The sequence below is a fragment of the Xiphophorus hellerii genome, chromosome 8 (assembly GCF_003331165.1).
Source record: "Xiphophorus hellerii strain 12219 chromosome 8, Xiphophorus_hellerii-4.1, whole genome shotgun sequence".
Classification (NCBI taxonomy): domain Eukaryota; kingdom Metazoa; phylum Chordata; class Actinopteri; order Cyprinodontiformes; family Poeciliidae; genus Xiphophorus; species Xiphophorus hellerii.
The window spans coordinates 24,915,366-24,942,812 of record NC_045679.1 but is presented as its reverse complement, the minus strand read 5'-3'; the positions used below and the strand labels follow the sequence as shown (position 1 = coordinate 24,942,812).

General features: G+C 40.1%; 1 protein-coding gene and 1 long non-coding RNA gene across 2 annotated transcripts; one reads left to right on the top strand and one right to left on the bottom strand.

The window, feature by feature from the left end:
- On the top strand, positions 1–23,374 carry lhx5 (LIM homeobox 5). Its single transcript, XM_032570992.1, has 5 exons — positions 1–784; positions 3,428–3,651; positions 4,478–4,755; positions 9,136–9,301; positions 22,467–23,374. The coding sequence occupies exons 1-5, from the start codon at positions 612–614 to the stop codon at positions 22,814–22,816; spliced, it is 1,191 nt and encodes a 396-aa protein (XP_032426883.1). The 5' UTR covers positions 1–611; the 3' UTR covers positions 22,817–23,374.
- LOC116725096 (uncharacterized) lies at positions 6,773–27,447 on the bottom strand. Its single transcript, XR_004340316.1, has 3 exons — positions 27,435–27,447; positions 16,349–16,354; positions 6,773–8,118 (listed from the first exon to the last, which is right to left on the bottom strand). It is a non-coding gene; the product is annotated as an uncharacterized LOC116725096 (long non-coding RNA).

Here is a 27,447-nt window from a genome sequence, read left to right as displayed (position 1 = left end):
GATTGGCTCGTCTGATGCGAGGAATTAACAGGGGCCTCGTCCAATCTGAGCTCCGGATGCAGCTCCGCGCTTGGCGAAAAAAAAAAAAAAAAAAAAAAACCTCTCTCATGATAACCCAGGCACAGTGATGTGAAAGTGGCAACGTGAGGTGAGCCCGGAGGAAATTACTGGACTAAAAACAAGGCGCGAGCGATGAAGGGATTATTTTAAATAATAATATTAAAAAAAACAAACCTAAACTAATAAATGAAAGATGATGTTTTAGGTGTTTGAAAGGAACCGAAGAGAGAAAGTATGGTTGGTTTGTGCATCACGCAGCCCTGAAATCTCTTCCCTCTCTTCTTCTGTTGGATTGTGGATTGGTGACAGCATCCCGACCCAGGACTCAGGACCGGAACAGTTCTTTTTTTCTTTTCTATTTCTTTTTTTTTTTCTTCTTCTCTCCTCTGGTGGATTGAGGGTTGGGGGGAGAATCTTCCACTTTTCACCCCGGCAGAGCTCATCAACCAGGAGCCAAGACGTTGTTCCGCGTAGAGCCGCCTTGCCCCAGTCCGAGCAGCGCAGTCCGTGCAGCGGGGAGGTCGGCACTCGGCGTCTCACGGGCCGGCAACATGATGGTCCTCTGCGCCGGCTGCGAGCGGCCCATCCTGGACCGGTTCCTGCTCAACGTGCTGGACAGAGCCTGGCATGCCAAGTGCGTCCAGTGCTGCGAATGCAACTGCAACCTGACCGAGAAGTGCTTCTCCCGGGACGGAAAGCTCTATTGCAAAATGGACTTTTTCAGGTAACGCGGAGAAAGACTGGAATCGGTTGGGAGGATATATATTTTTTTTTTCCATTTCATTTTTCTTTTTGCGTAACCTATACGGTTAAGGGTCAAAATGTATAATTTCACGCGACAAAAAAAGAAAAAAAAAAAAAAAAAACTGACCCAAAACGTAAAAGGTTATTACATTCTCAGTCATTTTGGACCAAAAACAAATCAGTTTGGAACCGAAAATGTTCAATATAAAATAATTCACCCTTAAAGTCAAATCAATAAAAGCAAATGCAGGACCAACAGTCAGTTTTATGCAACATTTTAGTGAAATTGCCTTTAAGAAATTATATATAAATACTCTGGCCTAATAATTCAAATCAGTGTTATATATTTATTCAGGTCAAATCAGTCCAATACAACTAAATGAAGTTCAATCTGAAACAAATACAAAGGAGTGCAGTCAGGTTCAGTTTATAATGCCAATTAATAAAATAACTTTAAATAAATATATGCTCCAATTTTTTTCTATTTAAGAGGAAACTGCTTTGCTTTTTTTATTTTTTTTTGTATTTTTATTATTATCTAATATTTTAGAGTCCACTCTCAGCTCCTGGTGGCACTTCCCAAACATCCATTAGGCCATTAACTGGTTCCCAATTCCTCCCCAGCCCCTCCTCCTCCTCCTACCCCCCCCCCCCCCCCCCCCCCCCCCCCCCCCCCCCAAAAAGTGTTCCAGGTAATTGGGTGATATAATATAAGTGAAGTCCTTGTTTTTGTCGCATCATTTTCTTTTACAACGTGACTGTCCTACTCTTCCCAAATTGTCTAATGACATGTAAGTCGCGTCATCTGCCCCCCCTTTCCTCCCCCCTCCATGTTTTAGTCGGGGGGCCGGGGCTGTTATTGGCCCCTCGCGCGGCCTTGGCCATCATATTACTGCGGGTCCCCATCAAGCGCGCTGGATTTAAATGGCCCAGCCATTAGCCGGGCGAAACAGTAATCACCCTAATGTGTCCATTTGTTGTGTAAGTAGTGTTGTGCCCTTTTTTTTTTTTTTTTTTTAAGAGGCGAGGAGGAGGAGGAGGGTTGGCCATGCATGTGAAAGGCGCGCGGTGAAGCGATCCCATTGCAAATGGGGAAACCAGCTCAGATTGGTGTAAAAAACCAAAACAAACCAAAACAATGCTCCACAATAAAGGCAGCTTGCTCTCACCCCAAAGGCTCAAGCAGCAACACATTTCAATAGAATTCTGTTACAATTAATAAAACAACAACAACAACAACAAAACTGTATTTTTTTTTCTTCTTTTCTTTTCTTTTTTTTTTTTTTTTTACACATTTGGAGGACCGGATTTATTTTGCTCTATATTTGTGCATCAAACTGATGAGTCGTCCCACTATTTAGGCGGCTGAATGTGGATTAAAGGAAGATTTCCACGCTAAGATGCTCCCCCACTCTGTTTAATCCCATAATATATCCGCGGCTACAATGTGTTGATTGTCACTAATACGTTTTTGCGTGGGGTTATTGTCAGAGCGCCTCCGTCAAAATGAGCTCCCTTTCCCCCCTGTATTATTATTATTATTATTATTACTGTTATCACAGAGCTCTGCCAGTAAGGATGAATCAGTTCGCAATAAAAAAAAAAAAAAAATCTTTTTTAAAATTACAATAACTATTGAATTTTATTTCATATTAATCACGTTATTTTTTTTAAAATTGTCCTGTAATAAGCGTTTATTATGGCCTCATATTTAAGACAAAAATATTTCATAATAAATGGAATAAAAGCCGCATGGGAGCAGTGCTGGATCTTTATTAAATAATGTACTTCACCTTCATTGTCTGCTTAAGGGTGGCCTGTCTTTGTCTTTATTTGGCCCAGAAAAATATATTGGATATAGATTTTTCTTTCTTTTAAAAAAAAAAAAAAAAAAAAAGCCCATATGGGTCCCAATTTGAACCTAAATAAATACATTGAAGTCAAGCTTAGATGTCCCGTTTCACAAACCACCACGACGCTTATTCACCTTTCACCTATTAACCAAAAGAAAGAAAGAAAGAAAGGAAGAAAAAAAGAAAGAGAGAGTCATCTTCTTCCGGCTTATGAAAAGTCATTTTTCTCAATTCCAACAACCTTAAAAACAACGTCCACGTGCGTCTTTACGCTGACGTCTTCTCAACTTTAATTGCTGTATATATATATATATATATATATATATATATATATATATATATATATATATATATATATATATATATATATTTAGCAGGGAAAACAGATTATTTTATGTCTGATACCTGGAAAAAGAAGTGAAAGTAAGGCTGTGTTTCTGCTCCTCTGATAAACTCAAGCCGCGCCATTAGAACGTTCTTTTTGTCTTCAGCCACACCAGCTGGGAATCTTCTCTTCTGTCCGCTGAATAAAATGTTATAATGAGTTATAACGTGACGCATGAGCCTGAACGCGACATGGAGTCGGGCTTACAACACATTTTTAGATCTACACACAAAATATTGGAAAAAAAAAACCCCAAACCAAAACCAAAAACAAAACAAAAACACATAATCGGCGCTTTAAATAACAAACAGAGGAATTTAATAGTAAGGAAAGATTTGAATCTGATTCGATTTATTTATGTATTTTTTTCTTTCTATGTGTCCAGGCGCTTTGGCACAAAATGCGCGGGCTGTCTGCAGGGAATCTCGCCGAGCGACTTGGTGCGCAAAGCCCGCAGCAAGGTGTTCCACCTGAACTGCTTCACCTGCATGGTGTGTAACAAGCAGCTGTCCACGGGAGAGGAGCTCTACGTGATCGACGAAAACAAGTTCGTGTGCAAAGAAGATTACCTGAGCTCCGGGGCCATTAAGGAAGTCAACCTGAACTCAGGTGAGCGACGTTGCAACAAAAACATAAATAAATAAATAAACAGCTGAGCTGCGCTCACTGGCGGTAAAATTTTGTTGAAGGGGGGAGAGAGGCGGGGGCCCTGAGTGAAATCGTTACAAGCATGCGCGTTCGTTAGGTCTGAGTGGCGAGAAGAGAGAAATAAAGTAAAATAAATGAGAGAAATAAAGAGAATAAACAAAGACTGGGGGTCTGTGGAGAGCGGATCCCCACAACTTTGTGGGGTGAATAGTTTCAATATTTACCTCCACAGAACAATAGCTTTCTGGTTTTATGGGGGGGGGGGGAATGTTAGTGTGGCGCGTGTTGCTGCTTCTCTTGTCTATTCAGCCTTTAAAAAAAAAGAAACACACACACGTACACACACAGGAGGACAGTATCCAGCATCCACCCTGCATGCTCAAGCTGCTCGGTTATTTTCCGATTATTCATATGGAATATTATTGTTTGTTGTTTATTGTTAAGTGTATTTGGTGAAAAATGAAATGGCTGCTTATTTCTTTTCTCTTTACAAAAAAAAAAAAACAAAACAAAACAAAATGAGCGTGAAATGGAATATTTTGTTCAAAATGAGCATCATCTGAAATTTTACATTCAATTTTCTTTCTTTCTTTTTTTTTTTTTTTTTAAACACCTGGGCTAATTACAATTAAACCTCCTCCCTCCCCTCTCTCTGCCTCCCTCCTTGACATTTCGGATCGTGACCTTCCCCTCCTTGTTTGTTCGCATCACCCCCTCCACCCACCCCCCACCTCACCCACCCGGGGCTCCCCGGGGTCCCCCCCACCCCACCCCACACCCCCTGCAGTCTCGTCGTGCACAGATAGGAGTTTATCGCCGGATCTCCAGGACCCGATACAGGACGACATAAAGGAGACGGACAATTCCACATCCTCAGATAAGGAAACGAACAATATTGAAAATGAGGAGCAGAACTCCGGGACCAAGCGGCGGGGGCCCCGGACCACCATCAAGGCCAAGCAGCTGGAGACGTTAAAGGCGGCGTTCGTGGCCACGCCGAAGCCGACGCGGCACATCCGGGAGCAGCTCGCGCAGGAGACGGGGCTGAATATGCGAGTCATCCAGGTAAACTCAGAGTATTATTATTATTATTATTATTATTATTATTATTATTATTATTATTATTATTATTATTATTATTATTATTATTATTATTATTATCAACAGATATACGGATATATATTTATGATTTACTTTATTTAGACACCGCATTGAGACGCTGAAACAAATGCAGCAACCTTGAACCACCGGAGGTCAAATCGACGTCTTTCTCTCCGATTATTTCGTCGGCCTTGTTTTTATTTAGTCCAGAATAATCAGTTAAAAACTGAACCTGCCGAGCGGAAGCAAAGATAGAGATCATTCGAGCAAACACGACCGAGTTTCGCCGAACGTCTTTTCCACGTTTCATTCTTTGCCCACCTGTTCATAGACGGAAGCCTTTTTGGCCTATTCAAAGCAAATATTGTTGAATGTCGGAATTGGAAAGGGTTAGGGTTAGGGTAGGGTTATGTGATAAACACCAACCACCGTTCTGTCACATTTAAATGGTTGGTAATAATGTCATTTTTACATGTATTCACTGTAAACTTGGATGGAAGGTTGATTTTGTAACGCAGGGGCGTCTCTAGAAAGTTTACAATGGGCCAGATGGGGGGGGGGGGGGGGGGGGTCAGACCCCAAACTTCAAAATTATACTAGAATCTACAGTTTTTATTTTTATTACATCATAAATGAATGATTAAAAAAAAAAACATTCTCTAAAAAATTACAGTTGTTGCAAGTCATTAAAACTCATCATTCAGGAAAGAAACAAATCGCAGTCATAAAGCAAAGATGCTTACAGGACCGCTGGACCACGTGGGGGGGTTGGTCTCCCCGTCCCTGCTGAACCACAGTAGGCGAGACGGACTCACCGAGACAAAGACAAATTGGAGACAAATGACGGATTATAAATCAGTAAAATTACCTTTTAATTTTCCCGAAGTGTGCGGGACGTTTAATTGAAAGCCTCATTATCTGTAAGAGAAATGTCAAAACATGATGTGGACCATTAGCGGGGTTACAGATCCAAATTTACCAGCTGCACGCCATGTGAAATGTTTCTTTTAGGTCTATACATTATGGACCTATTTGGGTAATAATGATAAAACGATAACAATGGCGGCAATAACGGCCTGTTAATATGTTTAACCATACAAACGCATGGCATATTACAGTGAAACAGCATTTATGGGGAATAATATCTTAAAGCCTACCAAAAAAGTTACTTTTCCAAACCACCTTAATAAACTGTAAATCAGTTTATTAAGTGCTAATTGCCAAATGTTCATATTATTTAACCTTTATTGTTGTGTATTTTCTGATTGTTATATTTGTTACTTACTGTATTATTGTTATTATATTAGCTTAGATTTATTTATTTTAAAGAGGACAGTGCTTATTAGTCAACATGAATACATCATGTAAATACGCCAGATTTAGCCTGAGAGGCTAATTTTAATCTGTAGTTTCCTAGCAGGTTGATGGAAGAGATAAAAAAATACAGTTAACATGCATAACAACATATATGTTTATGACAGATTTGAATGTATAGCTAAAGGTAGTGTTGGTTACAGTAAGTATTTATAATAAGAACAAAAACAACTCACAACTGTAAGTACATTTAATAAAAAAAATGATTCAAAATATCAGTACAATTTTGATTATCTAACTTAAATAATTTCCTAAAACAGTTCAGAGATGTCATAGTTTTTAATTCTATTATAACCGACTGTTATTGTAGCTCCTCAAAGTGATATCTTTATGAAACTCAGTATTTCTAAACATTTTGTTTTCATTTTTTTCTACAGTTTAGATTTTCTTTAAATGTCATAAATACATTTAAAATAGTACAAAAAAAAAAAACCAGGGTTCAGTTTTAAAGTTTATCCTTGAGACAAAAGGTTAATTTAATCTCGAAAAATAAAATAATCCTTTTTATTTTTTTATTTTTTTGGACTGCTTTGGGAATGATAAAGACCATGTTTACACTGGAGGCGGCAGTTTATTTGGAAATAATACATGTTTCACAGCCATGAAATGAGAGAAAGGTTAGCCTCACTGCCTGCCAATGCTAAGAGGAACCCCAGACACAAACATGTTGTGCAACGTAACACACACACACACACGCACACACACCCCGACACACACATTGCTTTCTGCTTTCTTTTATCCTCCATGACTCACACACAGACACACACACACACATATACGCACGCGTGGATGCACGAGTCGGGTGTCTGGGTGCAGACTGTGTCAGGATGATTAGCACCATCTCTGCCAACTGTGATGTGGCTTTTTGTGCACTCACTGTAATTATCGCTGATTTCACAGATTTACATACCGCCCTCCCCTTTTCCCACCTCTCCGCTCCGCTCTTACTCACTTCCAGCCTGTTTCCTCCGCATCTCCACGGCCTCGTCTATATCATACACTGCAGGCAATTTTCTGTACGCGTATGTGTGTGTGTGTGTGAGAGAGAGAGAGCTCAATCATACAGTCAATCACCAAAGCCAGTCAATAAGTCAGTCAGTGAGTCCGCTGCACCATCCCTCCCTTCATCCCACACCCCTTTATATATATGTGTGTGTGTGTGTGTGATTGCTCAGAGCCAAAATGGAGGCTGCGTTTCGTCATCTCCCTCCTCGTTCGGTGTGTGTTAAATACCGCAGCTCTCGACGCGGGGAGCCCTGTGAGCCACGCTGCTTCTCCAGCATGTGGATGTAATCCCTAAGCAAGGCTCTCTCAAGGGAAGCGAGAGCATTTCCATAAAAATGTACCCTACAGTTAGACGATTGTTCTCAATAAGCAGGTGTTGCCTTTGCCGCTGGAGCACGGAGAGCACAGCCTAAGTGGTTTTTGGCTTTCTTTATGTGTGTGTGTGTGTGTGTGTTGTTTTGTTAATCTGTAGCACAGTGGGATTCTGCCTCTGGTGTAGCCTAGCATGGTGCGAACATACATCATTATGCAGCATGCGATGCAAACGGCGCAAACGCGACCTGTTATGTGCTTGTAATGCAAAGAGCATTCCTCCATATGGCGCGGGAGGCTTTGCAAATTTTCAAAAAGAAAGAAAGGAAGAAATAAAAAAAATCCTCCTTTGTTGCTTTTCAAAGAAAGTTTATTTAAGCATATTCTCTTCCGTTTATTTGAACTTGCGGCGCGGGGGCCGTTGGGGGCGCGCACCGTTTCTGTTGCTTTGTGACTCATCTTAAAGTAGTGTAACAAAGAGAAAAACTCCTTTATAAACTGTAAAATGCAACAAAGGGTGTTTTATCTGCTGGATTTTTTTCTTCTGTTTGCAATTTCTATGTCTGGTTTGAATTTGTTGTGCTTAGGCCTGTCGCAATTAGCAAAAGATCAATTAATCGCATGATAATTTAAAAGCTTAATAATTCCCATTTGCATTAATTTTTTCTCTCTCTTTCTACGAAAAACTGAATGACAAACGTCTTCAGTCTGGTGTTTTGGTCTCAACTTGCCATTTTTTTGAAGGACAGTTTTGTTTACAGAGATTTCATATTTCATTTTATATGTTGTTTCTGTTGCTTTGTTTATTTATTTTGGATATTTAAGATGTCTTCCAGTTCCAGTGATAAATGTTAAGAGGGATTTAAAGTTTACTGATCTTGGACAATGTTTTCTGGCATTTTACGGCATTACCATTACTTAAAAAATGGTCTCAAAAGAACAACATCATCGTTTCTCGCGATAACTAATGGGAAAATTCATTGTCCAGAAAAATTTCGTGGCAGGCCTTGTTGCGCGCTCCGGCACCGACGAAAAAAGAGAAAAATATTCCAGCTTTTAACAGTAAAGTCCTAGTACTGTAAATCTTTTATTGTAATTAAACTAAAGTTTCATTTCACAGCCTACTGCTGTCTTTACGTTTAATCTTAAGTGTGGTTAAAAGAAAAAAATGTGAGTTTCTTGAACCGTATTAATTCATAGATCAAAGAACCTATAAGCATCACAAAAGAAAGCACAAACACTCGTGCAAATGGGGGCAGAGGTGTCTTAAAACGGGATCCAAACAGGTCAGAAGTGAATCCTTCCTTTATTTTTCAAAAACACTCCTTCGCCGTTTTGAATATGGCTTTTCAAGGAAGGCAGAAACTTGAGTGAAAGTCAAGGCTGATGGGAATGACGGCTTTCAGTGCAAACTCTGCAAAAGAGAGCTCAAAAAACGAAATGGATCCGTGCCACAAAGAAAGAAAGAAAAAGAAAAGTGATGGTGAAGTTGCGCATCGTCTACTTTTTCTGCCACAGATGTGATCAGGTGGATCTCAGAAGTGCGTGAGAGTTTCAGAAACAGAATCCAGATGAAAAGCTAAAAGGTTGCAAGGAAAAAACGGCCACTGATCAGCTCTGTCATCGTTTCTTTGTTGTTGTTGCTGTTTTAAGGTTTGGTTCCAGAACAGAAGATCCAAAGAGCGGCGAATGAAGCAGCTGAGCGCCCTGGGGGCCCGACGCCACGCCTTCTTCAGGGGCCCCAGGAGGATGAGGCCTCTAGGAGGCAGGCTGGAGGATCCGGACATTTTAGGACCTGGGCCCTACGGTTACTATGGAGGTAGGAAGGGAAAAACTCTTCCGCTCATTTTCACACGCTTTTTATCCGGCCTCAAGCAAACACGATCCATATCCAGGTTGAACATCTGTATCAAAAACTTGACATTATCAGTGTGGGTGGAAAGACAGGAAGACATGATATAAATGGTTTGTTGTGCTGGTGTTGTGGACGCAGTCCAATGAAAGTGTTTTTGGATGTCAGACTAGTTTCCATTAGCTACTTGTTTTTGTGTTCAGAAATACAGCCAAGACCTTAATTTGACTCAGGCACACACCAGTCATTTTGTTGATATTTTTAATTAAAGGACACTTTTGTTAATATATCTTTGTGCTTATGATTGAATACCACCTATTCAGTTGGAATCAGATACCCAGCTGCCAAATCAAAATAAAAAACCAAGCATTTTGGATAATTACCAAAACCACAAATTGGATCAAAAAATATTTTTTAAAAAGTCCTTTTATTTGGGATAAATGCCTAAAAGGATGCACTTCTGACCATCATTACGTATAAAAGTGCCACTTTTCTTTGATAAAAAGCAGCAATAAACTACATATTTCTGAAGCTTTGCTTTCCAAAGTTACCAACTTTCTGCTCTAAATATGAACATGTCATCAGCAAAGAAGTTAACCGATGCAGGATGCGTAGGAATTCAGACAAGTTTTTATCCAAATTATAAAAGCTGTGGCTGAAATATCCAATTTCTTATGTTTGAAAAGACAAAAAAAAATAAATGAAATACATAAATAACTAGGAGCAGCAAGGGGTCTGTTTGGAAAATCCATGGCAACAGATCCGTTTAAAATGGTTCTGGGTTATTTGATAGGTATGGATGGCTGAAAAACACGTACATTTTTGACATTTTGCTAAATCGCTGACCCAGACAATTGAACTTAAAAAGTACTTTTCACTATTTATGGGTTGCATGAAATAAAAAAAAGTTAATTTTTGTAGATAATCTTGGTTTCTGTGTGTGATTTGGTACGGTATGATTAGAATCTCGTCTCTTTTCTCCTCTTTTACGTCAGAGTTGATTTTTGGAATCGACAAAAGACAAGAACGCGTGAAATGTGAACAAATACCGTGGCGGCAACTAAATGACACAATGTCCGTTTGAACAAAAGGTAAATGGGAAGGTAGCTTTTCATTTCAGAAAAAAAAAAAATCCAGGATACTGGTCTCCAGAAGAAAAGAGAGAAACAAAGAAAAAAAAAATGTACGCAGACGCTGGTCAGGCAGCTTCTGGAATCGCTTCATGTCGCAGATAAAAGATGTGGAATAAATATTTACTCAGCATATCAGCAGTGTTTGCATACAGACCCTGCTATCTCAAAGGAATCATGCTCTGTGTGGTGTTCTTGTCAGATTAGACAAATGACAGGCCAGGTCTTAAGAATGTGATGTGAAATTTCCTCCATCTGCGAGCTGTTGCCAAGGTTGAGCCCTATTTACCTGCTAAAGAGCTGGAAAGAGTTATTGATGCTTTTATCACATCACAACTGGACCACTGTGATGCTGCCGATCAGATTTTACCTGGCACTAAGACGCGTGAACGCATCACGCCAGTCTTGGCTTCTCTTCGCTGGCTTCACGTCCCATCCCAAATTGATTTTTTAAATTTTATCACTTGATTTTAAAGCTTTTAACAGTTTTGCTCCAACCCTATTTAAATTATCTCTGCTACATCCACACACCAGTGAGAGAACTCGGGTCTACCAGCCGGTTTGTCTTCGGTAGTCCAACGTTAGGGAATACTCTGTCAAAGGAGCTGGACATTTATCGTATCGTTTATCATTTATCGTGAGGATTTTGATTTACCGTTATCACGATAAAGTTCAATTATCGATTCTAAAAAAGCTGACTTTATTGTAAATGTTATTTTTAATGTTCTCTCTGCTGTTTGCATCAATAAATATCAGTAAATTTTAAAATATGACTAAATGGAGTTACTATGTGCAGCTTAGTGATGCAAATCACAATTCTTTAAGTTAGTAATGTCGTGTAAAAGTCTGTTTCAAATTTTTTGGAGAACAGCATTTTTGTGGAGCTATGACGTTGTGCCATACAGTAATAAATAGTTTTTCATAATTATTTTTATTGCTATCATAATAGCATTGCAAAATATCGCGATAAAGCTCTCAGTCCATATTGCCCACCCTTGATTCTATCAATTCATGAGCTCACAACTCAGAACATAGAGATTTTCAAATCATTGCTTTGAACTGATCTTTTTCACTTTTCCCTTAATTGTAACTTTTAAATTGATTCTATTGGCTCTCATTGTATTGTTTTAACTACTTTTTTTTTTTTTTTTTTAAATCTGCTGTATGAATAAACCTTACATTGACAACATAAAATGTGTATGTAGATGCTCTCAAAGTGCATCTGCCGTTTTTTTGTATTAGATTACTTATGCCTGCATTGCAGAACATCATGGACTAGTTACCATTATCAAGGTACATCAGAACCCTTTTAACTATCACACAGACGCCGGCGTCCTCATGAACAGATTGACTTACATCAGGGGTCCTGGAGGGCCGGCATCCTGCGTGTTTTAGTTCTCTCCCTGGTGGTACCAACAACCTTCTCAGCACGTCAATGTTCTTCTTAGGTCTTTAATGAGCCATCATTGGATCCAAGTGCGTTAAACCAGGGAGAGAACTAAAACACGCAGGATGCCGGCCCTCCAGGACCCACTTTGGGCCCCCCTGACTTGCACTTAAGCGTTTTGAGGGTGACAGTTAAGGGGTTAAAAGTTTCAGTTTCAAAACTGAGATCATTCCTAAAGTTGAAAGTTCTTTTATGGCGACGCCAGTGACGAAACGACTGAAGTTTTCTCTGGCTTTTCGAATCATAGCGTCATGCAGCGCTGCCCTTCCCCCACTAGTTCACTCCTGGTTATCAAACTGTGGTAATCTCATGCTGACCCGTGCTTCCTAGCAGTCATGCAGGCAAACATAGTCGGAGAAAGAAAATGTATTGTGTAAACTCTTATGGCTGTGAACCATCTCTGTTTGGTCATTTTCAAATCGCAAAGGTTTGAAAACGTGACACTTTCCTTAGAAATTTTGGGAGTTACCTGGAAATCTATTGATAATTGAAACACTATCACATAAAAAAAAGAGAAAGCCATATGATGTTTGCAAGTTAAACATTAATATGATATATCAGATAAACATTCATACATTTATCCACAATTATCATCAAAACGTGCTAGAGTTATGAAATCCATAGATTAAAACATGTGGCTTTATTAGTCTCAGGTTGAAAAATGTGGCATCAATAGTCCAGGGTTCTAGAAAACGTCAGGGGTGTGGCCTCAAAACGTATGCAGTTAGTAACGTGCAGTTTATTGAGGATTAGCATATATATACTACATAATATTATACTTCACCAAAACAATACTTAAAATCACCGTTACAGGTGAACCTTAGATATTTTAGATTTCCAGGTTTGTTCCCATGATAATAAATACATTTGTGCTAGTTTTTTTAAAATATTTTTTAATAACAAGTAGAAATCACTACATTGAAACAAAAAACTTGGGAGAACTTTTGTAACCCGGAAGAAGACACCACTACCGCTCAGATAGAATCACCCGCCCGCTGGATTAGCATTAGCAAATAAATCTTTGCCAAAAGAAATTCAGCGCTCGACGGACAGACAGGAATATCTGAGCACAAAACCGACCTACAACTACGGCAGACGCGCCTGTCATGTTTATGAGCTATATTGTTTTGATGGACAGTCGGAGCGCGCGCTGTGGTCTCCATACAGCTGCAACACCTACCTGAGGAGGCCTTGGCATTGAGGATACAATAAAGTGGAGCCGCCAAGGCTGCGAGGAACCGAGCTGGGAGGAGGGGGTGAAACAGAGGACAAAACCTCTATGCCTCCATCTCTCTCTCTCTTTCTCTCATCTCGCTCTTGTCTCCGCGCGCCGCTTTTCACACCCTTTTGTGCCGCGGCGGCACAGGCCGGCCGATTCCCCTTTATCTGAGCCGACGCCTCTCTTCGTCAGGGCTGCCGGTGTGTGTGTGTGTGTGTGTGTGGGTGTGTGTGGGTGTGCGTGGGTGGGTGTGTGTGTGTGTGCGTGTGTGTGTGTGTGTGTGGCTTGATGCTGCCGAATGTGTGAGTGTAATTATAGTCTGCGGTTTCCAACACTCCCCTCAACACATCTCACATTCACAACACCGACGGGCTCTATACCCAAACTAGCGCGCGGGCCTGTTGGGCACATAAGATAATTAGCACGTGCGGGGAGAGCGACGTCACCTCTTATTGGGCGCGTGCGCAGGCAGAACACGCTGAAATTGAAATCAGGTGGCGGATATCTAACCTGTTAGGTCCTGCTTTCTCCCCGCTCCGGAGCAGAATGCCAGCGCGGGGAACATATGGCGGGACTCGGAGAAATGCGAGTGCAACATCTGGGGCGAAGGGATAAAGTCTAAAGTCGATCTTGGCTCAAAGTGCTGCTGAGACAAAATGGCTTTAGTTTAACTGTAGAACAGGAAGGCGGTGAGAGGCAGAAGGCAGATGGAGGTTTGTAATTGTTAATGGAGCTAAAGCAGCAGCAGCATACAGGTGTTGCTTTAATCCTCTTTAAATGGTTTGTGCTACTTTTGGTTTAATGATTCTAAAACTCATGGAGCAAGAGGTTCTGAAATGATCTTCAAGTAGTAAAAAAAAAAGATTCAAATTCAGAGTGACCATTGTAAGAGTTACAGGTGGGTGGATCGGTCCAAAATATCGATAATATCGAAACTCAGTCTGTGTTGGTATCGGCTCAATTCTAGTGTGACAAAGTCGATACTTTAGACCAGGGGTCTCAAACTCCAGTCCTCGAGGGCCGCAGTCCTGCAACTTTTAGATGTGCCTCTGCTGCACCACACCTGAATAGAATAATTAGGTCATTAAGGCTCTGGAGAACTGATCTACACAAGGAGGAGGTAATTAAGCCATTTCATTCCAGCGTTTTGTACCTGTGGCACATCTAAAAACTGCAGGACATGCAGCGGCCCTCGAGGACTGGAGTTTGACACCCCTGCTTTAGTCTCAGATTTCCTCTTGAACTTTTGTCATTTTTGCATTGTAGTTTCTCAACTTCACGTTAAAAAGGTTTGGCTTTGATTTGCTCTCAAATTATAATTCTTTACACTGAGTTTCTTAAAAAACCCCAAATCAGACCATTTTGTTTTGTTCTTCTATTGTTTTGTAGTCGTCTATAAACTTTATCTAAATTCTGTCTGTAGTTTAAAAAAAAAAACAATTCAAAGATCGGTCAGAAGTACTTCCTAAATAGGAAGAATCTATATTCTTTTAGTCTCACACTTAGAGCAGGTTATTGTTTCTGTTTTAAAAAATAAAAATTTCACAAAATATGACCTACTTCAGAGATTCCTCTCTGATCAGTAAACCCATTTTCTTCATTAGGACCTTACATAGACCTCATTTAGACACGACTCAATAGTAAACATGTGTATTACATATGACTTCGTATCGGTTTTGTCTTAGGGTTAGAGCAGGTAAATTGCCTGGTCTAAAGTGGTCTAATTTCAGACTATAACATTTTTTTTCCCCATTTTTTTCTCCGAAGAGTTTTTGCGGCACTCGTATTTTTTCTACAGTAGGCAGACAGGAAGGAGGGTGAGGAGAGGGGGGAAGACATGCGGCAAAGGTCGCCGGGACCGGGAGTCGAACCCGCGACGTCCGCGTCGAGGACTAAGGCCTCCAAACGTGGGGCGTGCTAACCCCCTGCGCCACCACAGCACGCCCCCAGACTATAAAATTAACCAGAATGTTAAACATTCAGTCTGTAAAGGCTGTTCTCTGACAAGACGCTGTCTCGATATTACTAGAGACAAAATTCTGTTTGCCGTCTTTAAAGAAAACTGTCAATCGCTTGGCATGAATTGTAATTTCCGACCAGAACGGCTCCAGGTCTGCGGCAGCACCGCTGCCACCAGATTGCTAGAGACGACACAGCTCTGACGGAACATTTCAGAGACACGCGAAGAATGGATTTTCATTTAATTTTCACAACAAGAAAAGTCGTTAATATCATAACATCAAAAATAAAATCTTGAAATGGCTTTGGCACATTAATTTGCTGCGCACTGTGAGGTATGCTGATGTATTGCTCATCAAGTAAAGAGGCTTTGTCAGTAGTCAGAAAAAGTTTTCAGCTCATCAAATGTTGCAAAAAAAAACATTTTTAGTGGTGCAGCTGGCTCTGCTCTGTGTTGGGATGGCTATAGCACAGTGAAGACAAATATAAAAGTTCCACATTTGAGTCAAATTGATCCAATTTTGACTCTGAGATCTATGAGCAACTAAGATATTCTTTAGATCAATTTCCTACCAAAAAAAAGAAAAATCTAACTGGATTTCCACTAAGCAACAAATGGGTTCAAAGGTCAGTTTTGTATCAGCTACTGTATGTAGCACAATGCTGAAGAAGACATAACAAATGTGTTCATGTGTGCAGAGGTGAGCACGGCAGAGAAAGCGAAGGGTTTGGAGCAGTAAATAAATGTTCAGGTCCTTTTTGAGTTATTAACATGACAGCTTTCATAAACGTAATCATTTTTGCAGGGAATGACAACACAGAACTCAACGCCAAAGGAACGTTTGTCATGTTGGCTAACAATAGCTGACATTACTATTAATATTAATATATTACAACATTTTCAGCAAAAATAAAACATATAAGACAGTTTAGCCACTGTCTACCAGCTGAACCATATAAAACGTTTTAAACAATGAAGAAAAAAGTCCCATACATTTTGCCTTAATTGTAGCGTAATAGTTAAACTGCAACCTTTCTAACTTCCTGCAGTGACAGACTGTGCTGCAGTGCTGATGCTAGCTTGGATGTGAAAAGAAAGATTCAGATTCTGCTTTTGTTAAAGCTGTTGCTAACAACAGCAACAAATTAAAACGCTCTTTGATATTTTCCTAAACAAAGTCACACTGCTTCATTTTGCAGACCAAAATAAAGTAGGTAAACTTTACCATTCATGTCCGAATCCATGACGTACGTTGGACCATTTTCTGAAAATCACAAAACTATTTTTTTCCATGTATGAATCAATAAAGTAAAGACAATCAAAAGGTTAACATAAGCGCAGGTGTTTTTTTTTTTTTGTTATTTGTGTTTTGTGTAGATTTAAACATTTGATGGTCACGCTGTTTTGGATAGTTTGAAAAGGACTCAGACTGGTTATCCGCATGAAAAATACACAAATCTGATCTGAAAAAAAACCATCTCGCTTTTTTTCCAGATTGGCAGCATTCAGAGATTTACGGGCAGTATTCAGACCCAGAGCTCAGTCTATGTTTCATGATTTAATTAAACATTTCAGCAAAACATAAATTCAATTAGCGCAGAGTTGTTCTAAAAGAACAGAAAAACACCCCAAAAGGCCTGCACTGCGTCTTATTATTCCACCAAGGTGACAGACGACAACAGGAAACCTATTTTGGTGAAATAGAGAAGTTTTTTTATGCGTGCTTCTTGTCAGTGTGGAATATTTACAAAAAACATTCTGCCTAATTAATTAAAAAGTTTGGCTAGCATTTTGAAACTACTTACTGTAATAGTCAGGTGGAATCTTTTGACATCAGCTAATAAGACTAGATCAGGTGAAAGCTGCGTATTTCTGGTTATGCCAAATTTTCTTGGACCTCTACAAGTAAAGAACAGCAAAATCTAGACGTTAGCTCATGTATCATCAATGTGTCATTTTGTAGCAGAATTGGCTCTGATTCTATTGAGGGAAGGAACAAAACTTAAGCAGATGAAAAGACTCATGATGTTTAAAGTCAGAATTTTATCTGGGAGTGATATATTTTATTTGTGTTACTTATATTTGCTGATTAATTCACTTAGTGCCCAGAATCCATAATCAAAAGCGAAACATGTAGTAGCCATATTGGATTTGAAGGTGTGAAGTCTCAATTTGTTCTAGTAATAATTTAACTTAAAGGGATATTTCTATTTTTTAAAAATGAATTTTTTGCTTATTTGAAACTTCTAGTTAATATTTGAACGTGAATAAATTGTATTTCTCAATGCTGTCCTACAGCAGCACCTTATTTTCAAGTTTTTTTGTTATTATGGCATAACTAAAAAAAGCAACTTCTTTTGTATTGATTTATAAATAATACTAAATATATCGTTTTGACTTACAGTGTGGGATTGATTGTACAAGAATTATTTATTTGAATATTTCTGTTTTCTTTCAAGTTACACAAAAAAACATATCTGGTTCTGTCCAGTCCTCATGCGAAATATTAGTAGGGAAATTTAATGCAGAGGTGTCATCGGTTATGAATTTGAGATGCATTTCATGAAATATAAGGTAATCAGATACTTTTTGGCGATGCTGTTGGTAGGTAGGATCTCCAGTAGCAGTCAGTCTTCCAACGAATCTGAAGAAGCCTCTGACTGAAGACTGTTGCTTGAGTGACACAATTTACCCGCAATGTTTTGTGTCTCTCGTAGCTTCGTTTCAAAGCCTGCGTCTGACACTGGATGGAGCAAGATCTAATTTTAATCTCCACTTTAGCAAAAAAATTCAATTCATAATGCCTTTTGAGAAACAAATCCGCTGCTTCTCTACATCTCCCAACTTATCATAAACCAGTTAATGAGACCCTTAATTATAAAGTCAACCGATTGAGAAATACGAGTTATTAATAACGGTATTCGTAGAGGGACAGGCGATAATAAAGCCCGGTGTCGTCAAACCTGAACAGCCGAGTCAAAACAAAAGCTAAGACCTCTCAGAGGTATAAACACGCCAGTCAGTGTCACAGGTTAGACACAAAACATGCTAATCCAAAGAGAGGAATCCACTCACAAACGACTGGATTCTGGTAGCGAGGTGTCACTTTTCCTCGCGGCAGGTAAAGAGACGGAGCTTGAATGCTGACAAATTTCAACAGGACCGGGAAAAGAAGTCATTAATCAAAGCTGACGGAGTGGGATTCGGAAAGATGTGGGAGGAGGCGTTGTTTACCTTCATAATTTGATAGATGATCAACTTCGCGCCGAGTCCGAATCCTCAAAGCTGACGGAAACTACAACTGCTCAACGTTGAGCTACGTGTTCACAGATCCGACTGGCTTCTTTTAAATTCTTTTATGGATAAAACGGGCAATAACATGAATGTGATTCACATACGTTTTCCCTGCGTAATAGTAGGGACTTCTGTTGAGATGCTCACTTATTATAGCATCTATAATGTTGATTGGATGTTGTACAATCAAGACAGTAAGAATATTTGGAGGTAAAGAGAATGTCTGGATTGTTTTTGAAGGTATCAAAAAGAGTTTTCTTACCTATTTTGGAAAGACTTTATACCATTAAATATGTATAAAAGTGGTAAAATTCTTAATGTTGTAAGGCTAACAGTTTCTCCATTTAAAAGAAATGTAAACTTTAAATCTTTATATCTGTGGAATCAAAGCTCTATTAGTAAACTTTAACTAGTGTTGCACTTACCAAAATTTTGTGGATAATTTCTGATCTGGATTCCTCTGAAACTTTATTAATAATAATAATAATAATAATAATAATAATAATAATAATAATAACCAGATGAAAACCTTGCTGAGATCTACAAACTCTTCTTCAAGAGTGACCTGGCAAGATAGCAGCACCGTCTGCAAGTATCAACATTCACATTGAACAGAAAAAATGAATTTATCTGCTGATACCAATTTAATCTGACTTCAGTTTTTCTTTAGTTGTTTTATGAAGGATATCTGAAATCAAATACTGTTTTTTTCTAGTATCCATGGGAAAAGCATGCCGTTCTGTGAGAGACCAGTTGATTTATAACAAGGTTTTAGTATCAGTTTTATCCCCATTGTCCTCATGGCCTCATTTGATAACATGTAAGCATTTTAGGGATGCTAAGGGTTTAAAGCAAAGAAAAAGCATAACTTGTCATTTTAACTTTCCTAAAGTCCTATGTTAGCTTAATGAGGTCAGGAAGTCCAGTTGCCTTCTATTTAAACACTTTGTTTTTTCATGTTTGGGATGAATGAGAATCTACTCTGACTCCAATATCGCAGCTTATTGCTACAATATTAGCAAGTGGCGAGCTTTGCATGGCTAACATTATAAAAGTATCAATCTCTTTTGAGTGATTACTAGAGAATCTTGCTGCTGGCCTTTAAAATTAGCAGAATTTCAAAGTCCAGGGTACTCCGTAACTCCGTTCGGCCTTAGTGATATTAGGCCTGTCACAATAACAAATTTTGCTGAGCGATTAATTGTCTCAAAAATTATTGCGATTAACGATAATATTGTTTGAAGACCTTTTTACACTGATTTAATGGAAATGATGTAATAATGCATGCGATTTCCTGCCAAAGATAGATACACTTTATTTTCAAAATAACACTAAACACTGGAACTGATAAACAAAATAAACAAAACAGCCAAAAATAAAATGGATTCTCAGTCTCCATTAACAAAAAATGTACTAGAATAAAAACTAAACAACATAAAGCCAAAGTGGAAATAAATACTGCATTCAACCAAAAGACTGCAGATTATGAAGTCTGTATATTATGTTGCCCTTCAGTAATAATTAGATTTAAATAGAGAAAATGGGCACATCGACTACCTGATGCAATAGTTCACACTACACGATTTTTTTGTCCAGATTTTTCCCTTATGACAATCTTAGAACGTTGGTCTTTCTAAGATTGACGCTTGCGTTTTAATAATCGATCATATTGTAGTGTGTGGTGTGTTACGGTAGATCGTCGTGGCTGGAGCGTTAACGCAGCCTGTTGAATGTGACAGGTAGCCAATCAGAAAGCGTGGATTCCCCTCCATGCTTTCTGTGGGGAAATTATGGAGGGGAATCCCAAACAGCTGACACTGCACAACCCGAAGTCCATTGGAGATGATACGTGGAAACAACATTAATGTTTATTCAACATTTCATGCAAAGAATATAGAAATGACAAGGGGAGGAGTTGGAGCGAAATTGCTACCGCAGTTGATAAAGCCGGTAACTTTTCAGCTGTTCTTTGTTTACGTGACATAAATAGGTTACAATGATTTTCATTCAGTCAGGACTTTACGCTGACACTAACCACATGCATTGCAGGTAGATTGTAGTAAAGCATTGATTGACGCCTGGTTTTAAAATTAGTTCACTGAACTTGTAGCCATTATTTTGTGCCCATTGTTGGACACCACAAGGCAGGATCGAACCCGATCGAACCGTTATACCTAGGATTTCTGTTTGCTAATGTGTGGTTTTGAAAATGGGCCGACAATCGGCTGGCAGCTCTAAGATCGTGTCGTGTGCGCTGGGCTTTACACTAAGGAAATGAGGAAGGGAGGGTCAGTGGAGAGCATCGGAGTTGAGCCTTTTTTTCATTCAGTGTCATCAACAGAAAGAGAAAAAGGACGGAAGAGACGATAAAGCCGATAATTAAAATGAGGCCAATAGTTTTAATTTATTGTGCGATTAATTGATTTATTGTTTATCGTGACACATTACCTTTACGTATTGCATAACACTTTTCACAAGAGATTGCCTTTCCCAGCCGAACGATGTCCGTGTTACAACCTGAATTCTTTTTTGTGAGGCTGTCGGCTGCATCGGTGCAACTCGTCTGTCCTCTCTAACTTCCCCAATAGTGTTGTAAACGTTTTGAATTTGCAAAGTGGCTGTCATTTACAAGATGGTTCATTCTCAAGCTTTTCCAGTTTTTCTTGTAGTTTAGAAGTGAGGCCAATGGACTAATGATCAGCAAGCTGACAAAGTTGACAAACTCTGTCAACGTAGACTGGCCATTGTCTTCCTACGCAATTCAACTTATTTTCCTTCAGCACTTCATCTGGGCTTTTTTCCACTCAGCTCAATTTATTCTGTAGGATTCAATCAGCAAGCTGCAGGAGGGTTTTTAAAAGATGACGTTAATTCTCTGCGCGGTTTTAGAATTGTAGTCTGCCTGCATTTTTAGCAATGATAGCGGAGGAAGTGAACGAAGCCATTCAGTCTGTTTTGGCCAAACTTCTAAATATTGAGTTAACGTTAACAGCCATCTTGTTCGGCTCGGCGCTTATCTTTCTGGTTGTTTACAGCGCAGGCAATTTCATAGCAGCAAACTGGCACATTACAGACGTCTAATGTTGGCGACTGGGTAAGATTTAAAACTTCAACATGGTCCACACCTCCAGGAAGTAATCGTTTTTCAATAGCCAAGAGCCCAAACTCTACCGTACGAAGCGTAGAACAAGGGACTACACTATTCTCAGTGTAGTTCGCCTTGTAAAAGTGTGTTTCGAAAGAGTGAATGGATAATATCTGCAAAAACTTGTTAAAATAATTAGCTTCAGTGGCTTTAAACAACTAAAATCAGCAATAGGGTTCCCATCTCACAAGCTGTTAGTTTTCAATGGGTCTGAGAATTTATTGACTTATGGTAAAGTAAGAGAAATCTGTCTAATAATAACTTTACTTCAACAAACCCAAACTAATATTGTCCTGCCGCCATCAGAAAACACCGTACAGACGGTCCAACAGGATTGAAAACTAAGTGCAAACATACGGACAAACTAGTTAATGAACTGATGGTTAGACAAAAGAGACGAAGACGCAGGCGGGGTAATTAAAAATAACACTTAGATGAACCGATAAAACGAAGCAGCTCGTAGCTCAGCTGAGAGCTGAAAATAGAGTGCGGTTTTGGAAATAAGCACGGCTTAGCGAAGCGGAGCCGAGGGACGGTGCCTAAGGCTCTATCAGACGTGACAGAGAGATGCAGTCGACGGGACCTGGCAGATCTGCCGGGGAGACTGGAATCTCATTTTGGAATTTCTAATCTAGACCCAGAAGTTTTCAGCGGGAGAATCCATCGAGGCGCACGCATGGCTGCGAGCTGAATGAGAGGGGGAGATGAATGCACTGTGGAGGAGGCGAGAGAACTGAGGTGGAGAGGTGTGGAGTTGTTTATACACTCAAATGAGGCTGTTGGAGACTGGTTGGTTAGAAATTGGACATGATCAATTTCCCCACTTAGGTAGGGGTGGAGCTGTGTGTAAAACCACACGTACTGCTTAGGGCGAGCTGTGAATGTTTTATGTGTTTAAAGTCTGAGGAAAAATGAACTCCCGTGTTTCTCTTCACAGAATACCAAGCCGACTACTACGGACCAGGGAGTAACTACGACTTCTTTCCCCATGGCCCTCCGTCCTCTCAGGCCCAGTCTCCGGCCGAGTCCCCCTACATCCTGGGCTCTGGGCCCGGAGCCATAGAAGGGTCCGGACACCACCCATCAGACGACCAAAGGTACACGGACATGATCTCTCACGCGGAAACCCCCAGTCCCGAACCGGGCTTACCGAGCTCCCTTCAGCCGGTCCCCGGGGACGCATACGGGGGCGGACCCAGTCCCCCTTTCTCCTTGGCCAGTAACTCCAGCTACAGCGCTCCCATGTCCCACCAGGGCCAGGAGATGGGCGAAACAGGCGCCTGGTGAAAGGACAAAGTGACAATACAAACCAGGGACCAACCATGGGCCGAATGTCTGCCCGGCTAATTCAGGAGACGTATCAACATCGTCGTCAGAAGGGGAAAGTACAGCTGAAATGTCTACAGAGAACCTTTTAAAATCAGAGACTCATCTTAACATTTGAAAAAACTAATGGAAAGAACGTAACGCGAAGCAGGAAAAATTTTATTTTTGCTGCACGGTAGATGCTCCAAAGCATATATCCCTTGCTGGGTACGGGACTGAATAAGAGATTCCATCCAGCAGAAATGTTTCTCGCCTTCCCCCTATCTTCTAATGCTCTAGGAACACATTAGTGAGAAACACCAAAGGGGGGACATGTCTAGTTTTCTTAATTTCACACCACGTTTAAAGAAAAAAAATGTTGCTCCAAACCAATTTCAATTCTCGCTTTATGTCTTCGTTGCCACTTAACGACAATTTTGGACCTCAACGCTCGTAGTCAGATGCATCCGTCGCAGTCCAGGCTGTGTATGTTTAATCTCATTTTAAACATGCTTTTTTTTTTTTTTTTTTTTTTTTTTTGCTTGTGTAAAACAAAACATCAAATCAACAGCTGCTGCATGACAGACACGCACTGACTTTCCCTCACACATCCTGGCTTAGAGTCCCTTAATGCACAAAAAGTGTTCTTGATCATAACTTGAAAGAAGGATGTCTGCACTATTATTCAAAACACGAACACAATTATACAGACACTTGTACCCTCCTACACACATGCACACACACACACACACATCACACACACATCACACCCATCGAGGCGGCCCTGATAGTTCTGCTCCGCTCACTGCTTCACCTGACCTTCCTTTTGTTACTGTCCCTTTTAAAAAAACATGTTTTAATGGAAATGATTTTCAAAAGAACATTGAACCCATAATGGAGAATGTCCTTCAGCAGCTGAGGTCTCCTTCCTCTAAAGGCGGAAAACAAAAGAGGGGGCAGACAGCATCTGTGACATTTCGGCTGTCTCCTCCGAGGCGCGCGTTGCCATCTAGTGGTCGCCTTTTCAAAGCGCACGGGGTCTCAGTTTGACTTGTGCACCAGAGGACAACAGCCTTTCAATATATATATTTTTTACCCTTTCCTCTTTGGTAATAGTTCATGACCAAGTCTCATCAGGGCTCCTGGGTTCTTTTGTTTGTTTGTTTGTTTGTTTTTTAAAGAAAGTTTAACTCCATTGCCAATTTCAGCTCAGTCCTTCCTCCTTCGATGTCACCTCTGAGTTTGCTGTACTGTTGTTTTCAGATCATTTTGTGTTTTCTTTTGGACATTGTATGAGATCTAGAAAAAATGTGTCTTATCTCCAGAAATTCTTGGTTACCAACGTGTGTGTGTGTGTGTGTGTGAGGGTGTGTGCACGTGCTCGGTGATTGTGTGAGTGCGTGCTGGTGTAAAGGAGCATAGGGAGGACTTGCGGGGGGGATGGAAGGGGCAAGGCTGTATTATTTCTATGTAAATAGCACTGATAATAAAACCTCTCTTAAAACGTGAAAATCTGTTGTTTTTTTGTTTTTAGTTTGATCTTTTCATTTGTAGACATTTTAATATGCCGGACTATAATTTGATGCTGCGGCTATGACCTACCTACCGTTTAGCTCGGCCATTAAGGTCTTAACAAGAGACAGGATAAGCTTGTTAAATGAAATGAAATGCTTTAAAGCTAAACACCCAATATCATGCAAAGCAGTTTCAATTAACTCATCCCTATCAACTGTGATGAATAATTGCAGGGTAATGCGCTTGAATTAGGCAAATTTTCTTAAAGGTCCAATGGTTTGTAGTGTCCATTCTAGGTAAAATTACATACATCATATGTTTAAGGGGTGGCATTATTAATTTTCCAGACACATAGTGCCATTTTGTAGCACAATAAAGTAACTATGGTACTTCCAGTTATAAAAATCGATACATATATCAAACATGACTTAAAGAAATTTGATTTTGTAATTTAAAGCTTTGAAATTGGGCCTCTGTCTCTTTAAGAAACTCCTGTTGTTCCTGAAAATCCGCCTTCAGGAAGTCATCACAACATGGCTCCTCTATTAACCCTCTGATAACGTTTTTACCAGAGTTGCAGTGAGAAGTAGCTCCTATTAGCAGGTGCTCAGTGTCCACCAGGTGTTTGCTAATTGCCTCTGACTAGTCTAAAGGAGCTGAGTGGAGGAATCGAGGGGGCTCGGAGGCGGGGCTTTGCACATCCAGGCGTTCTGCACGGCTGATTGGTTGAGATGGAGATGAAAGGATTTCTTGGACCGAGCAGAACTGGAAAATGCATTACGTTAAATTGGGTAAAGTTGTAGCGTTGATTAGCTACAATAAACATTGATAATGTAAATATATGAATCAGTCTTATAGTCTAGACCAGGATCTGTCAAACATTTTCTGAAGGTTTTGTTAGCTTTAAAGAGTATTTGTCATATGATATAAAAATCAACATGAAAAATTAACACAAAGGTCGTAAAGGAAACATTGAGGCTACCGTGAATGAAAAAGCAACAAATGAGTTCATGAATTAGTTATTATTTGCAGCTAACTGACTAAAATGAAAGAAAAGAAAACATAAATTAATCTGCAAGCTACTTAGCAAGAAAGGGTAAGAGTAAAAGAGTGCACAAGTGATGGCAATTAAAGCTAGAAGCCAAAAGGAAAAGGATTTTATATTAGAACCTATTTTATCAATCTCACTTTAGGAAAAGAAAGAGAAATAAAAGGTGAACCTGGAGCCGTCTTGATTATCCATCAGCTGCTGGTTTCACACCACCAGTACTTGGTGGTGTGAGACTCCTTACTTTTGGTCCAACATGCATTATTGTTGCCTACTTGCATTTTGGGAATCCCCGTTGGTTTCTGCAAATGTGTGGTTCCACATTCACCACTGATGCTCAAATCTCTCCTGGAGCAAGCAGCTGGTTGAGAGGCCAGACGGCTGCCTGTGGGATGGACCAGTGGTGGAGGTTTCTCTCTGCTTCCTGGATGTCAGGAGGCTCCTCTCTTTGGATTTGGAACTGAAGTTACAGAGGGATTAAACACTAATCTGAGCTCTCACAGTGCAAAAGGTCCCTCCTGAATCACATTTGCACAAAAGAAAATTCAATACTCTACTTTAAAATCTAAACTATGGGTTCAGTTTCTTTGTGAATTGTAGGGTTTGGGATGTTTTAAACTAAAATCTTGAGTCGTCTTAGCTGGACTGTCTTTTTGTTTTTGTTTTTTAAATGCTTGTATCCACTTCTCAGTTTTAGAGGAAGGAGGTAAAAAAAATTTTAAATCAACAGACTCTGTTCTCTTTTATTCTTGATAATATTCTGATATTGTTTAAACCAAATGATCCACAAACAGGAAGCAGTAATGAAATATTTTTAAAAAGTATAAAAACTATATTTGTAAATCAGAATATTATTGTTTTTTTCATTCTGTTCTAGACCAGCAGCATTATTTGCATAAATGGCACCCTGGTTGAACCCAGATAGCTAGGCAGCTAGCTAAATAGCCAGGCAGCTATCTAGCTAGCTAGATGGCCAAATATGGTGGAGATAATCATGTAACTTATAACAAAAATTCCGACTAATGAGTCCCAACATTTTTTTGGTGGCTATCTAGCTAGCTAGGTTTCTAGACATCCATCAGAAAAATGTTGGCACTCATTTCCCAACAGACAGACAGACAGACAGACAGACAGACAGACAGACAGACAGACAGACAGACAGACGTTTATGAACTGGCTCTGCTTCCAGCAGTCATGACATTAAAATAATGCTCACTTGCATTTTTAGTCACACCTCCCACATTACAGAGGAGAGTGTAAAGTGAAAGCGGGACCCGTCCCTTTAACCATGACAACAGTGATGGAGTTCCCATGCAGCCATGAAGCACACACAGGAAATCCTGGCTTGACTTCGGACCAGTAGCGCGGGCAGTCTGGACCATTTCCAGATCCCTTGACCAGTCCCCCTGCCCCCAGTCTCTCCTCTCACCACCTCCCCCTCATCCCCTTATCCCCCTCTTTATCCCATCCTCTGGCTGCACGTCCAGCCCTCTCTCTGTGGGGCCAGGTGGGCAGACGGTGGCCCAGGTCTGCAGTAATTTTCCTCCTGACTGGTTTTAATGTAAAGGGTAATGTGAGAGGAGACAGGCGCACACTGTTTGAGCATATATACTCTCTCTCTCACACACACACGCACACCCCTGTGCGCACACACACAAGCTCGGATGTGTTCCCCAGCATCCACCAGTCCATTACCAAGAGGCTCTACATCCTCTTTATTTATTTCTTCTTTGCTCCCTCTGTTTACTCTCTGGAGTATTTTCCTCAATTCTGGGTTTTATCACTCCATCTCCTCGGCTGCGTATCTCCAGCAGAGCAGGGAACACAAGCACAAGCACACACACGCACACACAGGAACAGAACAAAATGAAAAAAAACCCTGAAATGTTTGGAAATGAGCCATCTCTGCAAAAAAAAAAAATCCAAAACAATTCAACACACCAACACACACAAACATAAGAAACTTGTGCTCCAGTAAACCTCCAGCAACCCTGGTAACCTTCACCTCCTTTTCACCCAGAAGCATCTGGTTATCACTCTCTCTTTCTCT

What these genes read in the sequence shown, in the direction of transcription:
- lhx5 (XM_032570992.1), top strand. Translation starts at nt 612, where the DNA reads ATGATGGTCCTCTGCGCCGGCTGCGAGCGGCCCATCCTGGACCGGTTC. An exon ending in TGCAAAATGGACTTTTTCAG is followed by an intron (nt 785 to 3,427) that starts GTAACGCGGAGA and finishes CTATGTGTCCAG; the next exon opens with GCGCTTTGGCACAAAATGCG. An exon ending in GCCCTACGGTTACTATGGAG is followed by an intron (nt 9,302 to 22,466) that starts GTAGGAAGGGAA and finishes TTCTCTTCACAG; the next exon opens with AATACCAAGCCGACTACTAC.